This window comes from Dromiciops gliroides, chromosome 4 (assembly GCF_019393635.1).
Source record: "Dromiciops gliroides isolate mDroGli1 chromosome 4, mDroGli1.pri, whole genome shotgun sequence".
Classification (NCBI taxonomy): domain Eukaryota; kingdom Metazoa; phylum Chordata; class Mammalia; order Microbiotheria; family Microbiotheriidae; genus Dromiciops; species Dromiciops gliroides.
The window spans coordinates 316723805-316744872 of record NC_057864.1 but is presented as its reverse complement, the minus strand read 5'-3'; the positions used below and the strand labels follow the sequence as shown (position 1 = coordinate 316744872).

Below are 21068 nucleotides of genomic sequence, written 5' to 3'. Positions count from 1 at the left end.
AATAACGCCACCTGCTGGAGAATTACTGTAGAAGAGTTCCGCCCATGAAGTGAAGGTCTTTGAGGGCAAGACCAGGAGTCTTTTCTTTGGCGTCAGGAAGTGACGTGGGCTAGTGGGAGGAGGAAGGAAGAGACTGGCGCTCAGTCTCGCTTTTTTTTCTTTTTGGAATCTGGTGGAGAGCAGAGCTAGAAATGTGCTCTCCCTTTAATAGATAGGAATCTAGGCCTTTCTCTCTCTTTACCAAATTCTTATTCTCCTTAATAAATGCTTAAAAGTCTAACTCTTGCTAAAGCTTATAATTTATTGGCGACCACTCATTAGATATTTTAGACAGTTTAGCTAGAATTTTAGCCCTTAAAAATAGGGAGTGTTGAGGAGGGAGGGAGGAAGGACATTTAAAACACAGAATTACCTCAAAGATCTTAAGTTCATCACAGTGGGCTCAAGGATGGAATAACATACATACCCAGTTGGGAGGAGTAATCTAGCTAACCCTACAGAAAAGTAAGAGGCAAAGAGCATAATGAGGGAAGGGGGAAAGAAAGGAGGGCAGAGTGTCCCCCCCAAGGGGGGCAGTCTGAAGCAAAACACTTTTGAGGAGGAATAGGGTAAAAGAAGATAGAGAACAGAGTAAATATCACAGGAAGGGAGTAGGATGGCAAAATATATGGTACCTACTTTGATGGAGGAAAAGAAGTAGGAACACAAAGTTTTAAAAAATTGATGCCAAAATTTGTTTTTATATGTAATTTGGAAAATAAAATTCTAACCAGAGAAAGATAATAATAATAATAATAATAATAATAATAATAATAATAATAATAAAGAAATGGATGAATTACCTAATTAACCTCATGAAATTACAGGGTGTGCATTTTTACTAGAATGAGATATTCAATTATACAAAAATGTCTAATGAAATATTAGGTTAGCATACCATGAAGTCAAAGCTCAGTACAATGTATGTAATTTCAGGGAAGATGTATTTAGTGATTAGAGCATAATAAAGGGGTGAGATGTCCTAATTGGAAAAAAGAACAGGACTTTTGTGGGAGAGATAATTAGGGAACTGGAAATATTTTTCCAAATCTTACAACTTCTTAAGAAGATGTGGTTGAACTAATGCATTGTTGGTGGAGCTGTGAACTGATCCAACCATTCTGGAGAGCAATTTGGAATTATGCCCAAAGGGCAATAAAGCTATGCATACCCTTTGACCCAGCACTTCCACTTTTGGGTCTTTTTCCCAAAGAAATCATGGAAAGGAGAAAAGGACCCACATATACAAAAATATTTATAGCTGCTCTTTATGTGGTGGCAAGGAACTGGAAGTTGAGGGGATGCCCAGCAATTGGGGAATGGCTGGACAAGTTGTGGTATATGAATACAATGGAATACTATTGTGCTGTAAGAAACAATGAGCAGGAGGAGTTCAGAGAAACCTGGAGGGTCTTGCGTGGGCTGATGATGAGTGAGATGAGCAGAACCAGAATAACATTGTACACAGTATCATCAACATTGAGTGTTGACCTACTGTGATGGACTATATTCTTCTCACCAATGCAATGGTACAGAAGAGTTCCAGGGAACTCATGATAGAAGAGGATCTCCAAATCCAAGAAAAAAAAAGAAAGAAAGAACTATGGAGTATAGATGCTGATTGAACCATATTATTTCTTTTGTTTTGGGTGCTGTTGTTTTTTTTTTCTATTTTGAGGTTTTGCATCACTGCTCTGATTCTTTCTCTTGTAACAGGATTAATGCAGAAATAGGATTAATGTTATTATGTGTATATATATATGTGTGTGTATATATATATATATGTATATGTATAGAGATATATAGATATAACCTATATCAGATTACCTGCTGTCTAGGGGAGGGGGGAGGGAGGGAAGGGAGGGAGAAAAATCTGAAATTGGAAACTTGTATAAACAAAAGTTGAGAACTATCTTTACATGTAATGGAAAAAAATAAAATACTTTATTAATTAAAAAAAGAAGATTTGGTTGAAGACTTTAATTTCAAAGTTTAGGATATTAGAGATTTTAAAGAGACATAGAGTTTTATGTAGAACTTATATAGAATTATAGTAGAAGAGGGTCAGAGAAGGATCTCCTATATGGATGGAATGAAGATTGACATAATCAACTTAAAAAAAGGGGACGTATTTTATCAGGTATTTTTCTTGGTAATCCCATAGTAATCCCATTTTCCTTTGTAATCCCATAATTAATAAATGATAAGTTGTCTATCAGTATCTCCAGCTCCTCCTTGGACAGAGAGAATATAATATGTAAAATTCAAGGGGAAGGAATTTATTATTTCCCACATTGGAGTGTGGCAGAAAAAAAACCATCTAAATATGAAGGAATGATTGAGGGAAATGGGAATTTCATAGTTCTTAGATGAACTGGGGAAAAGTGAGTTGAACAAATGAATGAAGTATTTGGTTTTGAATTATGCTACATTTACCAGGGAAACCAATGGAGATAAGGAAAGGTGACAGAAGTTAAATTAATGACAGAAGTTAATGAAGAAATGACCATGAAATTGAACATTATATTTGGAGAGTAAGTTATAAAATAGAGAATGAGCGGGCAGCTAGGTGGTGCAGTAGATAAAGCACTGGCCCTGGATTCAGGAAGAACTGAGTTCAAATCCGGCCTCAGACATTTGACACTCACTAGCCGTGTAACCCTGGCAAGTCACAACCTCTGCTGCCCCACAAAAAACAAAAACAAAAACAAAATAGGAAATGAAATGATAGAAGTAAAGTTTCAGAAAAACCCAAGGTATCAGGACTGGGTAAAAACAGCAATAGTCAAGAACCAGGACTATAATAAATCAGAGATTATCTGTGTTGACCACATTCTTTTAATTTATCTACCTTCTTCTTTTTTGTGAGTGACAGTGATGGACCATGAAAAGAGAGAAAAACAATTTAAAAATATATGGTGAAGGGGCAGCTAGGCAGTGCAGTGGGTAAAGCACCAGCCTTGGATTCAGGGGGATCTGAGTTCAAATCCAGCCTCAGACACTTGAAACTTACTAGCTGTGTGACCCTGGACAAGTCGTGTAACCCCAATTGCCTCACCAAAAAAAATCATTAAAAATATATGGTAAAAGGAGAAAACAGTTAACAATTATAACTATGAATGCTGAAGGGATGAATGTACCCATAAAATAGAAGAGGGGGTATAGAATAGATTAGAAAGCAGGATTCCAGAGTAACTTTTCTATAAGAGTTGTAAAGATTCAAAAATTATTAAAATTAGGGATTGAAGCAGAGCATATTATGCCTCATTTAAAAATAGGGGAAGCATTAAGACAATTGAATAGTCCAAATAGATTTTGGATAAAAGAGATGATCAGGAAAATACAATTATGCTTAAAGTTAAAATATTTTTATATTTATACATAAAATATAAATATACACATAGTTATATATGTATATGTATGTGTGTGATACATATATGTATATGCATGTGTATGTGTTTGTATATGTGTATATGTATATATTACTGAATGGTATAATATCTAAGTACTTAAAAGCAAATCCAGCAGAATAATAGTCAGAAATAGAAACAAAGACATTTTGATTGATTCAATTAATTAATTAAGAAAAATCTAATAAAAATAAACAAGAAAAATTAAGGAGATATAAAGTATTTAAGAAAAGTTATAAATGATAGATTTCTAGTAATAATTGAGAATAATTCAGAAGAAGTTTACATAAAAGTAGAAATATTAAACTTAAAAGTTAAAAGCCTTAAAGTGTATTTGAAATAAAGCCTTAAAACTTAAGTGGAAAATAAATTATATAACTCTAAAACATGGTTTGATAAAAATGCAAAGCATAGAAACATTCAGTCAGTCAATAAGGAGCACTATTAAACAAAGGGAAACAGTATTCACTTCATTTGCAGCTATGGTGACTAGGAAAGTCATCCTGAAGAAGGTGCACTTTGAATACAATGTTGAAAGAATTCAAAATAAGGAAGAATCAGATCTGAGGGGGAAGAGGATGCAAGGCACATATTGCAGTCAGTACAAAGCACAGAAATGGTTCATAGAATGTAGGGTTTGAGGAAATGCAAGTAGGCTAGTGTAGTTAGATCATAAGGTATATGGGGGAAAGTAAGTTGTAAAAAGGCTGAGAATTCAGAAATAGACTAGGTCATGAAGGTTTTTAAATGCCAAGAAAAAGGTTTTATAATTATTCTTAAGAAAATATGGAGTTTCTGGAGCTGGTTGAGAAGTAGACCTAATCAGCTGAGGGGAAAATAGTTGGAGTGAGAAGTGGGGAGAGATGACACTGGGAGACGAGTTAGGAGGATATTGCAGAAATTCTGGTGAGCTGTGATGAGGGCCTCAAATATAGTTGTGGTTCTGATTAGTCACAAAAGAGAGACAACATATAGTACATTATCTGGTGGAGGAATGAGAGTATTGAGAATTATTTTAATTATGGGGGAGCTTTAGAAATGTTTGTAGGCAAACAGTAAATAGAAAAAATTTGAAGATAAGACAGATTTTTTTTTTTTGGAGAGGTCTGAGACAATTTGTAGATGTTGATAAAGGATGGGATCAACAGTCCAGTAAAAGGTATTAGCCTTAGTTAGGAGAAAAGATACTTGTCCATTCAAGGCCAGAGTAAAGGAGGAAAGAGTGGGGGATGATTATATATGATATGAGAAGGAGGAGGAAAGAAGGGAAAGTTATCAGATAAAACACCTTCACTCTTATTTTGAATGGACAAGCAACAATTCACCACTTCATAAGGAAAAGCATCAGAGTGAATGGAGCCACCACTGGTTTGCCCCAGGGTCCTGAAATTAAAGTCTACTGAAGTGATTCTGCTAAAATAGTATCAACACAGCAGACCTTAGAACTAAGTTCACAAGAATAATTAGTTAAATTTGGAAACCAATAAATGGTTTGAAGAAGTGATCACCATTACCTAGCTCTCCTCCCTTTTCTCTCACCTTATGACAGCTTTGCCAGTAGCAGATATCCTGGGTCCTATTTCCCGCACTAGTAGGATATTTTAGACCATTCCTTCTGTGCTTCAAACACTACCATGAGGGTTCATTTTATTTCACCTGTTCTAGGCATGTTCATGTCAGTTATCCTGACATAGGTCTGCAGTCCATTACTCTTTTGGACAACTCTGTGAATAAGAGAGTTTGCCTTTATTTTCAGTTTAAATCTTTGTCTTTGTAATTTCTACCCATTGTGTCTTCAGTGGCTAATTGTAGAGAAAAAGAACCTGTGGCATTTTAAATTTTGTTCCTTCATGCTCCTAATATCTATGACTAAAACAACTGCATAAATACCCATGCCTTGTTTATTGGAGTCAAAGAATGGAGAAAAAATGTATGATGGATGCAGATAAATAAGCAAGCATTGATCCATGTCAGTTTTTTGTATATCGTGTCAATCTTTTAATCTGTTTCTACAAGTATACTTTCATGTAGCCCAATATGCACTGAGCAGGCCAGTTCACTGAACCTCAGAAATGAGAAATTCAGCCCTTGAACACTTTTCACAGTAGAGCAGTTTGGAGTTCTTCAGTACAGGTGTTCTGATAATTGTGATACATTGGGAAAAAAACATAGCCTTCAATGGTTTTCAGTTTCATACTTCCAACTGTGCTGTGTGCTGACTGGTCTAGTGCTTACATACTGAGCAATAATACAAAATGTGGAATATTGGCTGACTCAGCCTCCCTTCAAGGTGTATGTTTTTTTCTAGAACTACTATCCTTCCACTGTTCTATCAGATGGAAGAGTTATCTGAGGTCAGCTTAACTAGGTAGGCGTTCCCACATTGCCAGCTCTCCTATTTAAAAAGTGGGTCAAGATGTTTTTTAATGATGCTGCCTGGTCTATAACCACTGACAGAAAGAAGTGATATACCTTTAAAGATAATTTCCCAGAAAGGAATCATTGTGCGTGGTGAGCTTTGAAACTGGAGTATTCCTTTTCTGTGCATCTATCAAATGGAGTTTATAAAGTATAGGTATATGATGAGGCTTAGCAATTGGTGGGGGGTAGATTAAGGAAGGGGACTACTATGATATAAGAGCCACCAGAAAAAGAGAAACTCCCTCCTAAAATAATCTCCCTATAGTTCTACAAGCATACCTAACATTTTATATTAACTAGTCTAGTGAAAAACTTTAAAATGTATGTTATTAATCAGTCAAGAATTAATTTTAATAAATTACTGATTAACTATCTAGTCACCTATAAGACCCTCAAAAATAGTTTAGAGGATAGTTAACTTTTTTATGTATACTTAGCACTATGAATTGATCTTCAAAGCTGGGTCACTGAGCAGTTAAAGAGGAACTTGAGGCAACTAAAAATGGTGTACGGATTTCCAAAAGAAAGGAGATGAGACTACTGAAGCAATATATTTTGCTTACCTTACAGGTTTTTTTCCCCACCAAAAGTAAGGTTATCTTGGAAACGTGATGGAAACAGCAAAGGAATGCTGAGAATTTCAAAGCATGGGTTTCTGGGAAAATACATAATTCATTTTAGCTTATAGAGGGGACATCAGAGGTAAAAATTAAGGACCATCAAATTGATCTGAAGCTCCATTTCAATACATTCATTGTTTCATTTACTTAAGTTTAGGCCCTGCTACTTCTTTGCTCAAAATCCTTTCTTTATTCAAAAATACCTGCTGAGTAAAATAAAATTTAAAAAAATATTTGTCTGGCATTCAAAGCTCTCTACAGACTGGTTCCACCCTTATCAAGTCTTATATTATCCCACTACATGCCTTCTACCCTTCAGTCTAACTATACTACTTGTCTTTCCTTTCATATCAGTTGAATTTTATAAATGTGTTTCTGAGTGATTTAGAGAATAGGACAACTAAATTTGGAGTGAGGATATCTGAATATAAATATTGCCTTATCGTGTCACCACAGGATTTTGATTTCTCCTCAGTCTCTCTAATTTAAAAGCTGTTCATTACATATTGCTAGTCTCAGAATCTCCATTTTAAAAAGTATTCATTACATTTTGCTTAGTGGTTATGAATAGTAGATATAGAATATCTATTAAAAACTTTTTCTTAATTTTTCAAATGAATTTCTCATGTTTAGGCAATTGTGAACAACAATTCTGTATTTTATAATGCTCCAATACCATTATAACTTATAGAATGATCATAATCTCTTAAATTATTTTTTTCTTCATCTTTATTGAAAAAGTGTTTGCTTATGTAACCTTAAATGTGCATTTGATACAATCAATTTGCTGATGGGAAGAGTCAAGTTTTTTATTTAATTTTTAAGAAAACAATTTAATCAAACTGTTCTTCATATTATAATGAGAGCCTATGAAATAGCAATTTGGTCATTTCCACCGTTTTCCTCCACTTTGGATCTTGCCTGAAACGAGTCACTATTATGAACTACCCAGGCCTAATGGATTTACAAGGTAATGTTTCCATGTGACCCTTTGTTCAAGATGTTTTCCTCTTAGTCCTAGACAATGAAAATGAGCACCAGCATAAAAAAGCATCCTCAGTAACAGTCACATAAAATCTGTACTAAATGGACAGTTCTGCAATTTAGATCTCACTCCTGCCAGCACTTCTTTTATTGCTATCTAGTGTCTTTATTCTCCATTCCTCTGGACCAAAGGTTTATTTACAAATATGGCAGCAGTGTAAGAACCCAACATTGTTTTCATCCTGATATATTATATATATATATAGGAGATGGGAAAGTGATTAAATGATTGTTAATCTTTTTTCTTTGTTCATTCTATTCCCAATTCCTGGAATTATCATTTGTACCATCCCTAAAACCACCCAACCATAACTTCCTTGTTGAATTCTGTTCTGTTCTCTAAATCTTGAATGAACTGGGAAACTACTCTATGAAGTCTTCCCAATAATCACCTTCCTCTGCCCTTTGGACCTTATGAAGCCCCATTTGTGTGTCTCTCATTCAATTATCATACTTTGTTTTATATTTTAACAATCTATGAATGTGTCATATTTTCTATTAGATTTTAAGTCTCATGAGGACTGGGATCCTGTTCTAAACAACTTTCCTTTCTCTCATAGGATTTAACACAATATTTCATGTTTTAAAAATGCCTAATAAATGTTTGTGGAATTAAATTGAATTGTTATTATTTAAGAATAAACCTCTCAAAATATTCCTCCTATAAGTTTTGTAAACTGCCACAATGAATTGGTACCATAAGTGGATGTCTATTTGTGGAATGGGTTATAGAATATGGTACAAAAAGATAATGGAATACACTGTGCTTTAAGTAACAACAAAGAAAAAAGACTTCAAAGGAGCATGGGAAAACATATCAACTAATGAAAAGTAAAAAGTAAAAGAGAAGTTGGAAAACAACATATTTGATGACTGCAACAACTTAAATGGAAAGAACAACTGGAATAAAATGGAGACAATGCTGACAAAATCATAATGATGAAACTTGTCTCTTGAAAAGTGATGAGAATTCATTTCCCTCCCTTCTTTAGAGTAATGGGGGCAGGGGTGAAGGGTAGGTTGATAGCACTACACATAATGTTGGACATGCTTGATGAATTAGTTTTGCTGAACTATATTTCTGTTTCATTTTCTTTATTATAAGGGATGATTCTCTGGAAGAAAGAGGGAGAGTATATAGTAAAATGGAGGTATATTGAATTAGGTGGATCAGTAGATATAGTACTTGAATTTGAGTCAGGAAGACATGTTTTGTATCCAGGTTCAGATATTTACAAATTAAGTGACCTTGAGCAAGTCACTTAACCACCGTGTGCATCACTTTCTCCATCAATAAAATCAGAATAATAATAATACCTACCTCCCAGAGCTATTATGAGGAACAAGTGAGATATTTGTAAGGTGATTTTAAAACCTTTAATAACTATGTAAATAGCATAATTGTATAAAAGATAGTAATACAATATGGATTAAAATATGTACACTGCTGTGAAGTAATACAAATGTTATATAATTATGAGCTGGAGAACAAAGTGGCCAACCACTTCAGTATCTTGCCAATAAACTGTCAAATGGATTCAAAAAGAGTTGGATAAGACTGAATAACAACTGAAAAGCAATAACAGCTTAATATATAAATGTATTTTGGTCTGAAAATAATTTCCTCCAAAAAAAGGAAAATAATTTCTTTTCATCCCTAATTTTTAAAATCAAAACAAATTTATTTATTAGAATATGTGAATCTAAACCAATTTAGATTTCAAAGAATAGAAAAATATTATAATTAAGACTGAGAAATAAATAATATATAATTTGATATTGTTCTATTTCTAAACTTTATCAACTTACCTTGAATTTTAGTTTGGAATCTAAAATATTCTTCAGTTGTTATCCAGTTGTATCATTGGGATTTGCTCAGTATTAAAGTACTAATGTACTTCTTAGTTCTCCATTTTTCTAGCTACCTAGTTTTTGGGTCCCATGTATGCATATTCCACATTACATGCTTAGATTATTAAAGCTGATCACAATGAAAGTGGGGTTTTTTTTGTTTGTTTGTGGGGGTTTTTTGGTAAGGCAATTGGGGTTAGGTGACTTACCCAGGGTCACACAGCTAGTGTCAAGTGTCTGAGGCCAGACTTGAACTCAGGTCCTCCTGAATCCAGGGCTGGGGCTCTATCCACTACTTCACCTAGCTGCCCCACACAATGAAAGTTTTAATTAACCTCTGTAAACCTCATTTGGCCTTGTTTCCTTTATTTACATATAGCTAAAGGTAAAGAAAATACATTTTACAAGGCATGATTTTACATAATCAGAAGAAAATAGTTATTATTTGCCTTAGATAAATAGATTAATAAAAAGAAAGAGTGAATTTATGGGTTGTTTTTACATTCAGTTTTTGAAACTAGCAACAGTTTGACCATTTGAATTCCAGGTACTCAATTTTTTTCTTATCCTTTACATAAACTAGAACATTTTGATGGAAAATAAGACTTATAAAGGTTTTTTACCCTGGTTTCAGATTTTATACCAATTGCTTACTAAAGGGCAGATGAATACAATAGTGAAAGATATTCATTTCAGTGTTGTTTTTTTTTTTTACCCCTGGAACATATGGATGACCTGACATGCTATGAGGTGACTGGATCAAATTCACCCATAAAATTCACTCTTTTTTATAATATATAGCACATTGTCTCCTTTCATTTATGTAAAAATCATTAAAATTTGAGGATAAGCTCAATTGGACTGCTCCTGTACTTCAGAAAGAAAGGGGTAAAGAAACTTCCTTTGAAGATGTGATGGCTATATGGGTGAGTCATACTGTGAGCCAGATGATTGCTAAAATAGCTTTTCCCCCATCATTAAATCCATCAAATTTAAGAGCAGAAAGATACATTAGAGGTCATTTCCTTCATCTTTTCATTTTACCAAACTAATCCCCATATCAGCTAAATGACTAGTTTTTGTCAAACAGGAATTTAAGAATGGAGTATCATTAGAAGCCAGATCTTTTACCCAGAGTCATGCAAAGGATGAGGCAAGGGAGAAAGGACCATAATCCCACAAACTGAAAGGAACAAAAATTATATATGTATATATGTGCATATATGCATATATGTGCATGTGACTGTATCTATCTTTTTACATGTATCTACCCCCCCCAATCCATATGTATCCCAAATCTCTGGCATACTTTTGTATCCCATTTGAATCTACATATTTTTTCCCCATTTATCCTTCACACTGGATTCACCTAATGTCCTGAATAATTTTCTCTAGGTCTTCTTACATTTTATTTTCACTTATGAGTACTCTGAATACATGGTAGTACAGGGGTCAATTAATATTTCTGAAACTGTGTGATCACCATGATATTTCAGAATATCAATTTTCATCTGTAAAATGGGAATAATAAGTATATTTTCTAACTATAGGGTTGGTATGATACTCATTATAAATGGTTGTATTATACAAATGTGAGTTGTCACCATCACCCATTGTTTATTTTTTATACTAGGTTGCTGCAAAGACCTTAGATGTATGTAGTAAACTATCTCTTAAAATGACAAGAATTAAAAATAACAATAACAACAACCACTCTTGCCAGTGACTTCTGTTCATTGTGTGATGCTCCACCCTAATACTTATGATCAATTTCTAAGCTCTTCCTCTTCTCATGACTGTAATATAGCAGATGAAGGAGAAAATTTTTTTCCCTTATGACTTCTTTTGGGTGATTTTAGCATATTTGCTATCATTTACTGGGTACATGTTCCTATTTCCAATCCTGCTCTCTCAACTTTATGAGCTGAAATTACTTTCTTGAGAATATTTAGGGAGCATCTAGATATTGATTCACCTCCTTTCCTGTAGCCCTTCTACAGAAATGTAAACACAATGTTTACAGTATTTTATCTCCATTCAAGTAGGAGGAATTTATGTGGGATATAAGAAAGAATTTAAAGATTGAAACTCTCTGGAAAATGACCAAAGTTGAAGAGCTTTACCTATCTAATGACAGGGAAGCAATGGATCAAAAAATAAAATGACTAATACATTTCTAGAAATAGCCAATGGAGGAATTTGCTTTACTTGACTGCACATTTGCTATATAATTTTTCATTGTTTATTTGGTATGAAATGAGATGAAGAGAAAAGAAAAAATATTCAAAAAAAGGAGGAAGATGAAGGAGTTTTTATATTATGTAGATGTGTGTATATAGGTATATATATATGTGTGTATTGTGTATATATGTATATGTGTGTTTGTATGCATATGAGTGTATCTATGTATATATGCATATGCTGTGTATGTATGTATGTATGCATTCATGTATTCACTTAGAATAGTAGAAATAGCAATGGATCAAAGATAACTTTGTATTAGGCTTCAAGGCCAGAGGATGGATTAGAAGTTTCTTCTAATCCTATAAATTCTACAGGGAAATGGTTACCTGCCCCCTCTTTTTGCCTTTGAAAAGGAAGGTAAAGCCAGATTAATAAGTTTTGACCTACCTACAAGCAAACAGTTAAGTCTTACGTAACAGAAAATTACTGAATTAGGTCCCTGGCTATTAATTATATGCCAGGAAGGACATCCACTTCCTGATTGATGACACTTCAGTGTAAAAACTATTCTCACCTTCTTTCCTTTTGGGATTCGACCACCATGTTATCAGTGCTGCACCTGCATCTTTGTTGTCCCTTGCAGAAATATTCTGTGATACCATCATCATTTTTAATCATTCTGTGACTATGGGAACCTGCTGGATTTCTTCCAAGGCCAGAGAAGGACACATTATACCTATTAGCCTTTTTCTTGTTTAGATTTTAAAGGCAAGATAGTTAACATTGGACTATCTGACAGAATCACTATCAAGTACTTCTTATAGTAACAACAAAATGCACTCTCTCTGTATGGAGCACACCATTAACGAGCAGCTGGAGTTCATCTCCAACATGGGATTACTGAATGTACAAATTAAATCTCATCTAGTAATAAATCAAGTTTTGCTTCAATTTGTATTTACAAGAAGAAAATGGGAACTAGAAAGTTAAAAAATAGTGATGATAATGGCCATGCCTGTAACAAACTCTATGAAACTGACAAGTATACAGAGAATCAGCCATAGCAGTGCATTTTTCATTAGGAGTCAATAGACTCTGGGAAGCTGTCAAATGTTAACTAGCTTACCTTCTGCTCTTTGCAAAAAGGTTAATGGATACAGCACATTTTCCACTGTGACTCTGAAAAACAAAGAATGACAAATGGTAGGTTGTGGTATTTGTTTTCCCTCTTTTTTAAAGCCAACTCTATGTAAAATCTAGAGAGTGAATACAGTATCAAAACTCACCTATTAAAAACAAATGCATTAGTGGTCCATTCACCACCAACTCAAGTAGAAATTCATGTGACCTAGAGATTCTTTTCTGCAAATGGCCATGATTTCAGGCTTCTAGGGTTTATTCTTTGTAAATGGGGATTTTATCTCTTGTGAATATAACTGTACAATTTGGGAAAGTAACTCTTCATCCTTACCATACATATGTATATATAAATGCACACATATTAATATATTTATGTACATGCATATATGTATGTGTGTATGCATCATATATATGACAAACTTTGAGAATTCTTTTCCTAAATAGTAGTTATAATATTTCATATATATAGTCTATAAATACATATAGAATACATATATATCATGCATACATATGAGCGAGCTTATGTATCAAGCACTGCATTAGGCAACATACTCTGATTATTTGATAATTTTTGTATGAAGATAAATTAAGCTCAGAGTTCTTTATTATTTTTTGTGGGGCAATGAGGGTTAAGTGACTTGCCCAGGGTCACACAGCCAGCAAGTGTCAAGTGTTTGAGGCCAGATTTGAACTCAGGTCCGCCTGAATCCAGGGCCGGTGCTCTATCCACTGCACCACCCAACTGCCCCCTTTAATTTCTAATACAATTACTTTTCAATTTGATCAACACAGACACTAAATCAGTTCTCTTCCTATCATATTGCATGTGACCAATTATTCATAAATCCTTTATGATGGTGACTGATTTCCATGGAATAACGTGTACCAGTTTCCACTGAGCACAAGAGAGTGAAATAATAAAGAATCTAAATATGAATATATTTAGATTACATAAAACCCTTTCCAAACCCATATTATTTTCTAACATTTCCAACAACTACAGTTGCCCCTTGCATTTTCAAATTATTTGTTTACTCTTTTGTTTCTTTTGAACTCACCACAGTTTTGTGGTATCTTTTTTGTTTCTTATATTATCAGTTAACAGCTAAAAAATTCCCGTAATATTTCTTTCCATCTTTATATATTAAAATAACAATTTCACCCAGTTACCTCTATTCCTCTTAGTAATATAACACCTTTCCTGCATTTCAATTGCTGAAATGATCAGTATTATATCAATTTTTATTGGGGAACTTTCATTTGCATTTGAGCTCCTTTGTTTTAGCCAACATATTTTTTTATATAATTGAAATTCTTTTTATGTTTGGGGATAAGAAGGTCTAGTGACTAACACAAATTCAATAAGAAAACATGATTATATCACTAATACCTTATGTGACCTTGAGAAAAAATTTAAAAAACCATTTAGCCCATTCTATGTATGGTCAACAAAAAAAGTTCATCTCAGAAAAGTACTAGAAGAATAAACATTCACATTTTCTAATCTCTTCATCAAATTACTCTTTTGAGTATAATATAAGTGATATTTCATTAGCATCAATTGCAGAGTCTTATCTGTTCTAGAAATCACTTATTGAAAATGGCAAAAAAACCCAAAACAAAATTCTCACCACATATGATATACAAAAGATACACAAGTACATAAAACTTCTAAATGGCACATATTGTATATCTTAAACAAGTTAACTAGTTGCTGTGGAATCCTATGTATGTATGTATGTATGTATATATATATATATATATATATATAAAAATACTCTGCCCTGAATTTTTCAGTGAAAATGCATTTGTATGCAAATTATGCTCTACAATGTACACCTGAAAATGTGTTGCTTTGCATTTTTCCTAAGCCCAAGCCAAAAAAAATTAGTTATAGGACATCTGAAGGGTATTTGATTTGAAAATGCTTTTGAATAAGATTATAAAACAAAAACTCAAAGTCTTGTTATAACCAACACAATAATGCTATTTAGTATATTGAGATTAATTTTAACCAGGACACAATAAATGAGTCATTTCCACTAGTTTTCTCAACTTGAAGTATAAGTTTTGACCATATTTATTGTAGAATTTTGAAAAAAATGTTTTCTGTTATGAATACTGTCACATAAACTGATTTGCCCATTGAAAATCTGTTTTTCCTGGGTAAAATATGAAGATATGAGAGATTTAAATGAAATGTAGGGGCAGTTTAGCTTAGCCCAGGTTATCATTGATGGATATGAAATTATTTTAAAGCCAAGCCTCTTTGGATGGTTATCATATCTAAGGATGTGGAAAAGAAAACTACAAGAATATTTGCCCTCATGTTTTGTTCTATTAATAACTATACAACATTAACTTGTAAAAGCTGAATCTAGGAAACATGCCTGTTGAGCCCTTTTTTTTTTTTTTTTTTTTGTAGGCAATGGGGGTTAAGTGACTTGCCCAGGGTCACACAGCTAGTAATTGTCAAGTGTCTGAGGCCGGATTTGAACTCAGGTACTCCTGAATCCAGGGCCGGTGCTTTAACCACTGCGCCATCTAGCTGCCCCAACCTGTTGAGCTCTTATTGGAAAAATATAGGATTTTATTTCATCCACTCTCACATGTTATAAATGAGATTTGAAAAAAAGGTCACGTTTTTGCCCTAAGGTAAGCATTTATCTGCAAGTGTCATATCCAAATTATAGTCAAATAAACAAGAAAATAAAATCTCTTATCAACATTTATACTGAACAAAGGCTTTCCCCCTATAATTTAATTGTCTAAACAATAGTATGGAGGGAGATAGGCAATTGAAATGTTCTTTCTTTAACAGATCTGCATTCAAAAAGCTTGAAGTCAATTGATTTAAATGTCTAATTAATGTACCCTATATTCCCTAATATTCATAGAGGTTGTGAATAAAACTAATGGAAATTTGGAACCTACCAAAATAATTTGAGATGTGGAAGTAGAAGTTCCATTAACAATTCACATTGCAATACATTAAAAGAGTGACCATAAATTGTGAGCCCTGGCCCATTACACACAGAGTTCTTTACAAAGCAAACCATGGCCCAGTACAATACACAAGCCCACAGGGAAATAAATCAAGGGGAATAATGGCTACAATGCACAACTGTTCATTTTTTTAATTGAAAGTACATATTTCATATCCAAGTCACTGCTTCAGTCTATTGCATCCTACTTCAAAGCTGCTTTTTTTCAGATTTATAGGTAGAGGCTGCCTGAGAATAACTACTTGGATACTCTGAGATGAGAGTTTCTGGACACATTCAATTGCATCATCATAGTAAGAATAGAAACAGATTAGATGGCACATAATAAAGAATATAAGTGTGTACATACACACATATATGCATACACACGTGCATATGTATCTAGACATATGTTCATGTATGAGCATATGTATCCATATACACAAACATATATATACACACATGTGTATATACACTCTTTGCAACCTCAAGGTTGTTAAAATCATTGCAATTATTATTTCATTATGTATGGTTTATTATAAACATTTGTATTTTGTAGGGGCATATTTAATTAACTTAATTGTGAATTTTAAAATCCCTTGTTAACATTTCAAGGATGGAAGAAAGGAAGTAGTGAGGGAAAGAGGGAGTTGAAGAAGGGAAGAGGGAAATAAATACAAGAGATATATAACATTGCTAAAAAGAATAAGAATAAGTCATTTACTACATTTCAAATATCATGTGAAGAACCTTACAAAAATTCATTAATTTGATCCTCACAAGAATCCTGAGAAATATCTATTGCCATTAATTCCATTTTAAAAATGGGTGAACTAAGGCAAAAAGATGTCAAGTGACTTGCCCTAGATAATACAGCCATTGTTTGAGGCCATATTTGAAGTTAGGTCTTTTTTTTTCCTCCAATGCTAATAGTGTGTTCATTTTATGCCTTGCCCTGCTGAGAGGATCAGGTCTTGATAGAAGGTTACATGTTTCTGTGGGGCTCTAAGTGGAAACACTGTTGTGGGTGTGGCAGATCGAAGGTGCCAGAGAGTAAGAGCAGGGCCCCCTCCACATACCATCCAATCTGAATCAGTTGCTAAACATCCAATCCACTTCCCATTCTGTGGTCGAGCACACTCCTCATGTTTGTAAACTTCAATGTTCTGAACTTCCTCACCTGTACGAAGATCCCAAAGACGAACAGTGCCATCCTCACTTCCAGAGAGCACTTCAGGACAATGAATGTAATCAGTGTGACCTCGAAGTGCCCGTGTGAATGTCCCTGTCTCCAGATCCATAGTATGAAGCTGGCAGTCACCCCCAGCCAAGAAGAGCCAATTCTCCTTAGGGTTAAGCAGCAAAGCATTGATTTCAGGAACTTCCAGGCTGCTCCTGTATGGGGGATGACGACTCCACACTTCCTTACAGCCCTTCTTTATGATCTCCCCCCAAAGCCAGGCGTTCACTTCACCGTCCCCTGCACTGAGCAGATGCCGGTCTGTTGAGACCAAGCCGTACACAGGGCCATCGTGGGTTTCCTCTTTGGCCTCTGAGCTCAAAGCAGCTGATAAACTGAAGATGGCAATCTGCCCGTAGTTGTTCCCTGCTGCCAAGAACTTGCCACAGGGCAAAACGCTCTGGTAGAAGATGGTCATGTGCAGCCCCTCCAAGGCTTGCTGCACCTCCATCGTCCCGACGCACACCGGTCCCCGCGCCTGCACGAAGTCTCCGCTCCGCGCTAGCGCCTTGACCTGGCGGCACTACACGCTTGCGTAGTAGCGACCGACTAACCTATCTGTTTATCTTTAAAGTCTTTTTAATTTTATTCTTCTTGAGTTCTTTGGTAATTTTAGTTCTTTTTCTTCTGATTTAACACTACTACTTTCTGAGTTGTCCCCTCAGATGGTGATTTCTGTGGGGGCTAGAGCTTCATGCTTTCTCACCTCCTTCTGTGCTGGACAACTCATAGCTCACCTGCCTAGTTCTTTGCCATCGAAATTTAAAAACTGACTTTACATTGGTCAGAACTGTCCCTCCCTAGATGCCGCCTTCTGTTTCTTAGTTCTCTGGACTAATAGTGGCAATTCAAAGTGCTGCACCACCTTCTACAGTATTGTTCAACTTCCATCAGTACTTCATAACTTTGTGGAACTATAAGCTCATATCCCTATTTCCCCCACTCCCTGCATATTTTTGTCCTGAAGTGCTACAATTTTACTTGTCTGTGGAGGAACAGACAAACTTCCAAAGCCTAGAGCTAGGGACTTCATGACCCTAGTAAGAGTAAAGGGAGGCCAGGATAAATTGGAGGTTTTGTTTTAAATTGCTTGTAGTCCTAGGTGGTGGAAACATGGAAAGTAAGCTCAGTGTAAGTGAGCATCACTTTATTTTTTTTTACTTTCATCTTTAGCCTTCTTTTGAATCCTAAGCATCCTTGATCTTGGAGACATGAAGTTGTTTTATGTTTGGTTCATAATTTCTCTTTTTTAGAGGTTTGGGATATCATGGGAATAAGATAAAATGTGTAGAACTCCATCTTATTGTTCATGTGATCCAGAAACCCTGTTCCAAAAGTCTTCATTCAGGTTGAAGCTATTAAACTTTTTAACAGCACTAAAACTTTTGGAATACCTTCTACATTTGTTGTTATTGCCCAAGACAATAAGTGATTCTGGAAAGAATACCCATTTTATAACAAATTTTATCAATTTTGTGCTACTAATGTTTAGCCATTTAACATGTCATCTAAAACCAAACCCTCCAATGTGAAAATCCCTTTTCTTACAATGAGCAGCCCCCAGACCTCTTCAGTCAGTGGGGCATCTATCTGAACATTGCCATTCCTCCCATTCCATTTTAGAACTCCTCTAAATTCAGACATTATCCCTCTGATTCTAAGATGAACTTTAATGAATGTTATCCAGCAATTTCTTAGTCATGTGTGAATTACTTCATTCTTAATTTATGAAACAGGTTAATCTAATCATTTATTATGGTGCTAAATCTATTAACACAAATATTTCATTGGATGTAGTTACAGAATAGGGAAATATTCAGATTGCTCATGAGACCACATCTGGAAAAAATAACCCTCTTGGATATCCTGAGCCCAGAAGATTTACAACAATTCAACAGAGAACTCAGGAGCTCAATAAGAGGTGGCATGGGAAGACAAAAAAGGGGGGATTTTAATTATGAAAATCATGATACCGTATAGTACATCTATCAAATAACACACCTGTGCAATTGTGGGAGTTTATGGATGTATAATAGTATTATAATATTCATAGAAAAGGATATAAAATATGATGTATGCTGGGAAATTTTAAATAAAAAAGACTTGCATCTTGAAGATTACAGAGGCATTAACAATGGGTTTAAAGTTATAAACTCAACTATGTCATTTAAGAGAATCCAAAGATGTAACCAGCTCGGGCAAGGTAGCAACTCATATCTAGATGACTATTTAGGTTGCATGTAGCTTAAAAATCTGGATTCCTATGAACCTTTTGTATTTATCCATTAGATTGCAAACAAGCTTATGATTATCAAGCCCCTTCTTCAGTTTAGAAACCATTGTTGATGTCAAAAAACCAAGAAGAATGTAAAGTTATTAAGTGAGAATAGTAAAATCAGTCTTGGCTTTACAAAATATAAAGTCACTATGTTACTCCTTAGGTATTGTACTACAAACCACCTTGGAAGAGACTCAAGGGAAATAGGCTGAAAAGCCTCCATTTTATGAAAATAAGTCTATAATTACCCTTTTAAATCAGGAGGTATAGCAGTGAAATATGCAGGAAATTATTTGATAGTATGTACTTCAAGATTCCTGGTGTCAAAAGCAAGCCTAAAGGTATCAACAACCATTTCTATCTCATGTGGAATATTCTGTGCATGTATATTAAATGATTGAATGTTCCTAAATATAGTCCATTATAAAGGTCACATAAAAAGAATCAGCTCTCCCTCTATAGATGGACTGCATTTTTCATAAGACCTTCAGAGTTATATTGTATCATTTTTTATAGTAAAGTACATTTATACAGAGATTTCCTTAACATAAACCCATGAGGTTGATTCTTGCAACAATAGTAATAGATAACATTAATATAGTACCTTATACCTGACAAAGAATTTTCTTCACAATAGCCCAACAAAGTACCACACATTTCATCATCATCATCATCATCACCAGTCATCATCAATCAATCCCCATCATTATCATCAAACTATCATCAACCTCATCCATCAATCCCAATCTTCATCAATCAATCCTCATCATCAATCAATTCTCATCTTCATCCAATCATCATCATTCCATAAATCAGTCAAATCATCATCATCATCATTGTCATCTTACATTACTCTTGCCTCTGCTTCAAAATTTTTCAGTTACTATTGTTAACTGTTTCCCTCATCCTATTCCCTCCCCCATGATATTTACTCTTTTTTCTATCTTCTTTCACCCTACCCCTTCTCAAAAGTGTTTTGCTTCTGACTGCCTCTTCCCCAATATGCCCTACCTTCTTTCACTGCCCCCCCTCCTTATCCCCTTCCTGCTCCTACTTTCCTGTAGGGTTAGATAGATTACTCCACCCAATTGAATGTGTACATTATTCTCTCCTTGAACCAACTCTGATTAGATTAAGGTCTTTGAGCCAATTCTAATGAGTGTAAGGCTCATTCACTGCCTCACTCCTCTCTGCTATCTTTTCTCCCACTCCATAAGCCCTTTCCTGCTTCTTTCATGTGGGATTTTACCCCATTCTATCTCTCCCTTTCCCCTCCTCCAGTGCAATCCTCTCACCCCTCAATTTTACCCTAAATATGTCATCATGGGGAAGCTAGGTGACAGAGCAGATAAAGCACCCACCCCAGACCCAGGAGGATCCAAGCCCAAATCCAGCCTCAGACACAAGACATCAGTCCTACTGCATGACTCTAAGCATGCCACCCAAACCTGACCACCCCACAAAAAATGATAAATAAAAAAGAAATTATTTACAGATATCATCCTTTCATAATCAATTCTTACCTATGCCTTCTGTCTAAATTTATTCATATCATCTGTCCTAATATTGAGAAAGTTCTTATGAGTTAGACATATCATCTTCCCATGTAGGAATGTAAAGAGTTTAACCTTTTAACATCTATCTTGATTTCTTTTTCTGGCTTAACTTTTTATGCTTCTCTAGGGCCTTATATTTGAAATTCAAAATTTCTATTCAGTTCAGGTTTTGTCATCACAAATACCTGAAAGTCCTCTTTTTCATTGAAGTTCCGTTTTTCCCCTGAAAGATTATAATCAGTTTGGCTGGGTAGGTGATTCTTGGTTATAATCCCAATTTCTTTGCCCTCCAGAATATCAT

At 34.7% G+C, this 21068-nt stretch overlaps 1 protein-coding gene across 1 annotated transcript; it reads right to left on the bottom strand.

Moving 5' to 3' along the window:
* Positions 1-16631: 16631 nt before the first annotated feature.
* Positions 16632-17393, bottom strand: LOC122755069 (THO complex subunit 6 homolog). Its single transcript, XM_044003448.1, has one exon. It carries the CDS (start codon positions 17382-17384, stop codon positions 16632-16634), a length of 753 nt encoding a protein of 250 aa, XP_043859383.1. The 5' UTR covers positions 17385-17393.
* Between the last annotated feature and the right edge of the window lie 3675 nt (positions 17394-21068).

Bases quoted from the DNA above. Each gene is read 5' to 3' on its own strand.
- LOC122755069 (XM_044003448.1), bottom strand. From the start codon at position 17,384: ATGGAGGTGCAGCAAGCCTTGGAGGGGCTGCACATGACCATCTTCTAC.